The sequence below is a fragment of the Gossypium hirsutum genome, chromosome A05, assembly GCF_007990345.1.
Source record: "Gossypium hirsutum isolate 1008001.06 chromosome A05, Gossypium_hirsutum_v2.1, whole genome shotgun sequence".
Classification (NCBI taxonomy): domain Eukaryota; kingdom Viridiplantae; phylum Streptophyta; class Magnoliopsida; order Malvales; family Malvaceae; genus Gossypium; species Gossypium hirsutum.
In genome coordinates this window covers 40590775-40598307 of record NC_053428.1, presented here as the reverse complement: position 1 = coordinate 40598307, position 7533 = coordinate 40590775, and the positions used below count along the sequence as shown (strand labels likewise).

The following is a 7533-nucleotide window of genomic DNA, read 5'->3' as shown; positions in this document are numbered from 1 at the left end:
CACCTTATAGTATCACTATAATATCTAATCTCACCGTCACCGTTTTTTTTACACTAACAGCAAGTAAATACACCGTTCATCTAAGCTCACCCTTAACTGAAGTTCTGATTTACCCTTAAACTGATTCACTAGGTACTTTAAATTAAAAAAATTAATTATTAAATACGAATTCAGACGAATTGATAAAAATCTTGTTCAAGACCCCATGTTGTAAGTTTTAGATTAGTATATATAGGCAACCAAGTAAAACCATTTCAATTTGGTTTCCCTCTTTTAATCAATTTTACGGATATCTTGCTATGACTTCGTGTGGGAAGTTAAGAGAGGCTGTTAAAGCAGGAAATATAGATAGCTTGTATGCGGTAATTCGGAAGGACCCATATATTTTAGACCGAATCGATCAAGTTCCTTTTATCGACACTCCTGTACACGTAGCTGTAACATCGGGGCAGGATGATTTCGCAGTGGAGGTCATGAATTTGAAGCCATCACTAGCTAGGAAGCTGAATACAGATGGCTATAGTCCGATTCACTTGGCAATCCAAAACGAGAGAATGGTACTTCGCCTCCTAGAAATTGATAAAGATCTTGTTCGTGTCAAAGGAAGAGAAGGCTATACGCCTTTACATTGCGCAGCTGAACAAGGAAACCTTCGTCTTTTGGCCCAATTATTGGTCGATTATCCTGAATATGTTCGGGATGTGACGATTAGGAGCGAGACTGCTTTACACATTGCTGCAAAGAACAACAAACTAGAAGCTGTTCAAGTGTTGGCGCAATCGCTACGAAGGACTTATTTTTACAGCTCCTCTATGGGGAAAAAGCTATTGAATTGGAAAGACAAGGATGGCAACACTGCGTTGCACGTTGCTGCATACAATAATCAACCTCAGGTACGTTAGTCTTTCGGACAATTAGTCTTAGTCAATGGTGTTATTGTTTTGTCGATTAATTGATGTTGATTTTTATATCAATTAAGCTTCAAAGAGAGATTCCATGAAAATTCTTTGCAATGCGGAAGCTTTGAATGCTTCCTTAACTCCAAGATCTCGACACTTACACCAATTATTGAGAACAAATATTACAGGCCTCGAAAGAGCATTGGGTGAATTGTTTCTAGATATTACAAACATGTCTACCGAAAGAAGCAGTGCAGTTCTTGTAATATTAGTCTTGATTCTAACATCAACTTACCAAGCCACTCTTAGCCCTCCAGGCGGTGTTTTACAAGCTGATTCCAAAGATCCAACCAACCAAGACTCTCACGGTTTTGCCCCACCAAAAACGCTTCAAATTTATGGATTCAAGTCTCGATATATGTATATATATCATAGCCGATCTTCAAAGTTTCGGATTGAAGGTGACAAAAAATACAATCATATGAACTCCGAAGGTGGGAAATTGACTTTAAATTCGAGAGATTTCCTTCTGTTTTACGTTCCAAACACTATAGCATTCATTATGACATTTATTCTGACACTGGGGTTGCTTGCAGTTGTTGCCAATGGGATAACTTGGCTTCTTTTACCGCCATTACTTCTTTTATATTTTTGCCTATTGAGTTCTACTTTTGCCATATCTCCGGCAAATGCTCCTGTAGTCATTGATTTTGCTCCTTTACTTAGTTTACCTATAATGTTTAGGGTCATCGGACATGCAAAATGCCTTAGGAAATATACGGGTTAAAAACTTTAAACATGTTTTTCTCCTCATACCAAATAATGTATTTTTCTTAAACATAAACTTCAACTCTAAGTTAGATTTCAAATATTGGCACCAGCAATCCATTGCCTTTATTCTCATAATGCAAATTCCTTTTGTTGGGTGTGGGTCCCACTATGTGGGAACCGGTCAATTCAACTTAAAAATGGTTGTTTATTTCTTTTGTTTGTTTACAAAAAGAAAAGCTTTTGTCACATATTTATTACCCTTTTTGGATTTGACAAAAGGCCATTCTTTTTGGCTTTTACGTGTGGATGTGGGCATCCATTTATTGAGAGCAAAAAAAAATCAAATTTTAAAACAGAGAGATTGAAGTTTGTCAAAAAAAAAACAAAAGAGGATAAATAAGTTTTTTTTTCAAATTTGGTGCAGCAGTGATCGACTCTTCGATCGAAGGTCCATTCGTGGTTCGATTAAGCTGATTTTTGGGTAGCAGCTAGGCGATAAGGTGTTCTTGACTTTGTACGATCAGATTTTTCATCGGAGCCTCATAGCGTCGAAAATACCCATTTTTTAGCAGCTGCATTTTTGGTGATATTCTCCCATTTTTCTCTCTTTTGCTAAAGATTACATATTGTTAGCCTTGTTGGAGTTGAATGTGTAACACCCCTTACCCGTATTCGTCGCCGGAATAGGATAGGAGGCATTACCAGGGTTTATCAAATTAATTTTCCATTAATACGAGTTAAATACTATTCATTTACTAAAACATGTCATGGCGTCCTTTAGATGACCTCCAAAGCCCAAAACATACTTCGAGACCAAACCAGAATTAAATCGAACCATAGGGAATTTTTGGCAAAATCCCAAATTTTTTTTGCTCAATATAACCCCTTTATAAATATCTAACCTTCCCTACAAATTTTAAAACCGAGACCAATCCAACCAACCAATTCATTTCAATCAATTTGATACCAAATTATACTACTATTATAATTATACTATTTAACATATTCATCATTCTTTACTTTAATGTATATTCATTAAACAAGTCTTAGTATTTATATAATCATCAAACCTTATACATGCCATATAAATCAAAAAGGAAATTTACAAAAGCTACCGGAGATAATCTGGATAGTGTGATCCTTTGTGTTGATCTGATCCTCCGTATACTTCCACGTCAATCTACAAGAGACATTGAATACACTCAAGTAAGCTTATAGAAGCTTAGTAAGTTCATAGGCATAAAACATAAATCTTACCAAATATTTATACACTTATACAATATACACAATTATTAAGTTCACCTGTCAACCACAATCATTTGTGAGTTCCCTTGTATAAACTTACTACCACTTATCCATTTCCTTTAATTCTTTTGGGCCCATTTGTCACATATCATTCTTCAACCAAATTAGGGAACGATTACGGAAAATTGAGTACTTCACTTTCACTTTGCCATAGTATAACTATGGTCTTGCGTATGATCACTTATCACTTTTTTGAAGTCATAGTCCTGCCACGGTCTTACACTGATCACATTTATCACTTATCACTGATCAGATAAGTGTAGCTAAAGCTACCACTTATCACTTATCACTTGTCACTGATCAGACAAGTGTAGCTACACTACCACTTATCATTTATCACTTGTCACTGATCAGATAAGTGTAGCTAAAGCTACTACTTATCACTTGTCACTTATCACTGATCAGATAAGTGTAGCTGAGGCTACCACTTATCACTTGTCACTGATCAGAAGTACTCAAATCCAACGTTCCGCTCAATTTGATCATTTATTCGATTTTTGGGTTGTTATTTTATTCTCTATTCATCAATAAATATATTTCATCATACATTATATAATTCATAAAATTAACATATAATCATTAAACTTCAACCATATGAACTTACCTAGTTCGATTTGTAAAATTTGTGAAAGTTCAAGGACTAATCAGTTACTTTTTCTTTCCTCGACTTGCTTCGGGTTCTCGATCTATCATTGTAAAATCATTCGCTTATCAGTATTGACTTCATCTTCAACCCGCTTATAAGTAATATTATCTATAATTTAATTGTTTACTTATGTATATTCCAATTTTATCCATCAGTGTCATAGTCACTAAATTATTTTTATCTTTAGCTATAGGACTCCAAATTAGGATCCGCTAATTTTCCCTAAAACTAGACTCATATATCTTCTTATCATAAAATATTTAGAATTTTTGGTTTATCCAATAAGTAAATTTTATTCTTTAAAGTCACCCCTGTTCTACTGTCTAACAACTCCGACCCTTCTTCACTAAAAATTAATTATCTCTTTGTACAGAATTCGGATGATGTCCATGTTTTTTCTATTGAAAATAGACTCATATAAGGATTTTAAAAACATAAATTTAAGCCCCTAATTATTTTCCTCCAATTTTTGATGATTTTCCAAATTCAGAATAGGGGAACCCGAAATCATTCTGACATTGTCTCACAAAATCTATTATATCTCATGATTTACAATTCCGTTGCTTACACCGTTTCTTCTATGAGAAACTAGACTCAATAAGATTTAATTTTATATTTTGTTCATATTCTAATTCGATTTTTAGAATTTATGGTGATTTTTCAAAGTTAGACTACTACTGCTGTCCAAAACTGTTTTAGTGCAAATGTTGATTTCGATTTTTGCCCCAAATTTCACAATTCATACAATTCAGTCTTTGCTCAATTAATCCCTCAATGAAGCTAATTTTTCCCAGTTAATGCTTTACCTAGACATTATAAGTTATTTCACAATTATTTAAATTCAGAATTTTCACATAAAACCCTAACTTCAAACTCTTTCACCATTAGGTCCCAAACATTCACTTTCTATTCAATTCTTTCAATAAAATCAGCATATAAACAATTTAAAACTCTAATTCCATGCTAAATCATCATATACTTCCAGCACATATTCATAGCAACTTCCAATTTCTTTCATAGAATCAAAAACTAATGAATTCAACAAGTGGACCTAGTTGTAAAAGTCATAAAAATACAAAAATTTCAAGAAATAACCAAGAATTGAACTTAATTGCAGTAAAAATATGAAAAACCAGCTTAAGAAAACCCTTCTATGGTGTTTTTGCTGATGAGAATGCAGAAAAATAATGAGAAATCTAGATAATTCCACTTTAGTCCTAGTTTATTAAGTAAATTTTGCAATATTCCAATTTTTCCCTTAATTCATCAATTTTCCTGCTGATTTCATGCACCTTGCCATCCAGCCCAAATAGAGCTTGGGTCTATTTGCCTTTTAAACCCTCTTTCTTTTATCATTTAAGCTATTTAATCATTTCCCATAATTTTACATTTGTTACAATTTAATCCTTTTTATTCAATTAACTATCGAAACTTTAAAATTTCTTGACGAAACTTTAATACTAACTTATTAACATATAAATATTTATGGCTCGTTTTAAAAATTTTCAAACTCTTGATATCTCGTTTCTGATTCTAATTTTTTTTAAATTTTTATTTGTAGTACACTATTCGTTATTTCAAAAATTTTCCTAACTTCACACTTAACTTATATTCACTAAATTATTAATATTTTCTACTCATTTGTCGGATTTAGTGATCTCGAATCACTGTTCCGACACCACTGAAAATTTAGGCTATTACAGAATGCTTGTTGTAGGCTTGATATTGTGATCTTGTAGTTGAACATTTGGTGATAGTGGAGCTTTTGATCGGACTCTAAAGTCTCGTGGTTTTTACCCTTGATTTAGAGGGGTTTTTCACGTAAAAATACCAGTGTCTCTATTTATTTATTTTTGTTGTGGTTGCATTGGTTGATTTGTGGTTGATTAAGGTTGCTAGAGAACATATTTTGTGCTATTGTGCTTGCCATAATTTTTTACAGGAGTTATAGGGAGAGAAAGAACACCAGTTGTGCTTTGCTTTGTTTTGGTTGTTCGATTTCTTCTGAACAAACTGGTATCAGAGCTCGATTATTGTGTCAGATAATTATGGAAATCAATACGAGCAAGGTGATTATGTTGAATGGCACAAATTATCAACTTTGGCGGAATAAAATGAAAGACTTGTTGTTTGTGAAGGTTTTGCATCTTCCGGTCTTTGCTACTTAAAAACCCGATTTGAAAAGTGATGAAGAATGGGAATTTGAGCATCAACAAGTGTGTGGCTTTATTCAAAAATTTGTTGAAGAAAATGTTTACAACCATATTGATCAGGAGACACATGCTCGAACATTGTGGGAGAAGCTTGAAAGCTTGTATGCTTTGAGGTCGGGCAATAACAAGTTATTTTTGCTGAAGAAAATGATGGCGTTGAAATACAAAGAAAGAACGTCTATAGCTGACCATGTTAGTGAATTTCAGAGTATGATGAATCATTTTCTTGGTATGGGTGTCAAATTTGATGACGAGATTTTAGGGCTTTGGCTGCTTACTACTCTACTATTCTCTTGGGAGACCTTTCGGGTCTCGCTCATTAACTCTGCCCCACAGAGTATTACTACGTTGGATTTAGCTAAGAGTGGTGTGTTGAATGAAGAGGTTAGAAGAAGATCTCAGGGTCTTACATCACAGTCCGAGGTGTTGGTTATCGAGAACAGGGGGAGGAACAGAGACAAAGATGGAAAGGGTAGAGATAAAAGCCGAAGCAAGTCAAGATCGAGATACAAGAATCTTGAGTGCCATCATTGTAGTAAGAAAGGCCATATCAAGAAATATTGCTTCAAGTGGAAGAAAGAGAACAAAGGTGGTGGTGATAAACACGATTGGAATGATGATGAAAAATTCGAGCGTGTTGCTATTGTTACTCGTGAAGATCTGTTGGTTATTTGTGATGAGAATCTGGTCAACCTAGCATGCGACGAGACTAGTTGGGTGATTGATACTAGTGCATCACTTCATGTCACGTCGAGGAAGGATTTCTTCACATTTTATACTTCTGGTGATTTTGGGGTATTGAAGATGGGTAATAACGGTTTGGTTTCAGTTATTGGTATGGGAGATGTTAGCTTAGTGAGTAACAATGGAACAAAGTTAACTCTCAAGGATGTCAGACATGCACCAGATATCCATTTGAATTTGGTTTATGTAGGAAAGCTTAATGATGAGGGATTTTGTAACACCTTCAGTGAGGGGCAGTGGAAGCTGATTAAAGGCTCCTTGGTTGTGGCTCGAGGAAAGAAGAGCTCAAATTTCTACATGATGCAAGCTTTGACTTCTCGAGAGACGGTGAATGTGACAGTGAATGATAGCTCAACTGAGTTGTGGCATAAACGACTAAGTCACATGATTAAGAAGGGGCTTAACTGTTTAGCAAGGAAGAATCAACTTTTGGGTTTGAAGAATGCTATACTGAAGAATTGTGCTCATTGTCTAGCAGGAAAGCAGAGAAGAGTTTCATTTAGAAGCCGTCCTCCTCATAGAAGATCAGAGTTGCTAGAGTTAGTCCATTCAGATGTTTTCTGTCCGATAAAAGTAAGGTCACATGGCGGTGCACTTTATTTTGTGACTTTCATTGATAACTGTTCAAGAAAGCTATGGGTTTACACTTTGAAGTCTAAAAATCAAGTCTTTGAAATGTTTAAACAGTTTCAAGCATCAGTTGAAAGGGAAACAGGAAAGAAGTTGAAGTGCATTCGTACTGATAATGGTGGCGAGTACACAGGGTCGTTTCATGAGTATTGTCTGGGACGAGGAATTAGACATCAGAGAACACCACTAACGACTCCACAGTTAAATGGGTTAGCTGAAAGAATGAACCGAACATTAATTGAAAGAGTCTGATGTTTGTTGTCAGATACAAAGTTGCCAAGATCGCTTTGGGCTAAAGCTTTGAATACAGTGACACATGTGATAA

The 7533-nt window shown here is 34.8% G+C and overlaps 1 protein-coding gene across 1 annotated transcript; it reads left to right on the top strand.

Moving 5' to 3' along the window:
• The first annotated feature begins 299 nt into the window (after positions 1-299).
• LOC107961034 (ankyrin repeat-containing protein BDA1) lies at positions 300-1686 on the top strand. The gene is made up of 2 exons (XM_041111960.1): positions 300-893; positions 988-1686. Exons 1-2 carry the CDS (start codon positions 300-302, stop codon positions 1684-1686), a joined length of 1293 nt encoding a protein of 430 aa, XP_040967894.1.
• The last annotated feature ends 5847 nt before the right edge of the window (positions 1687-7533 follow it).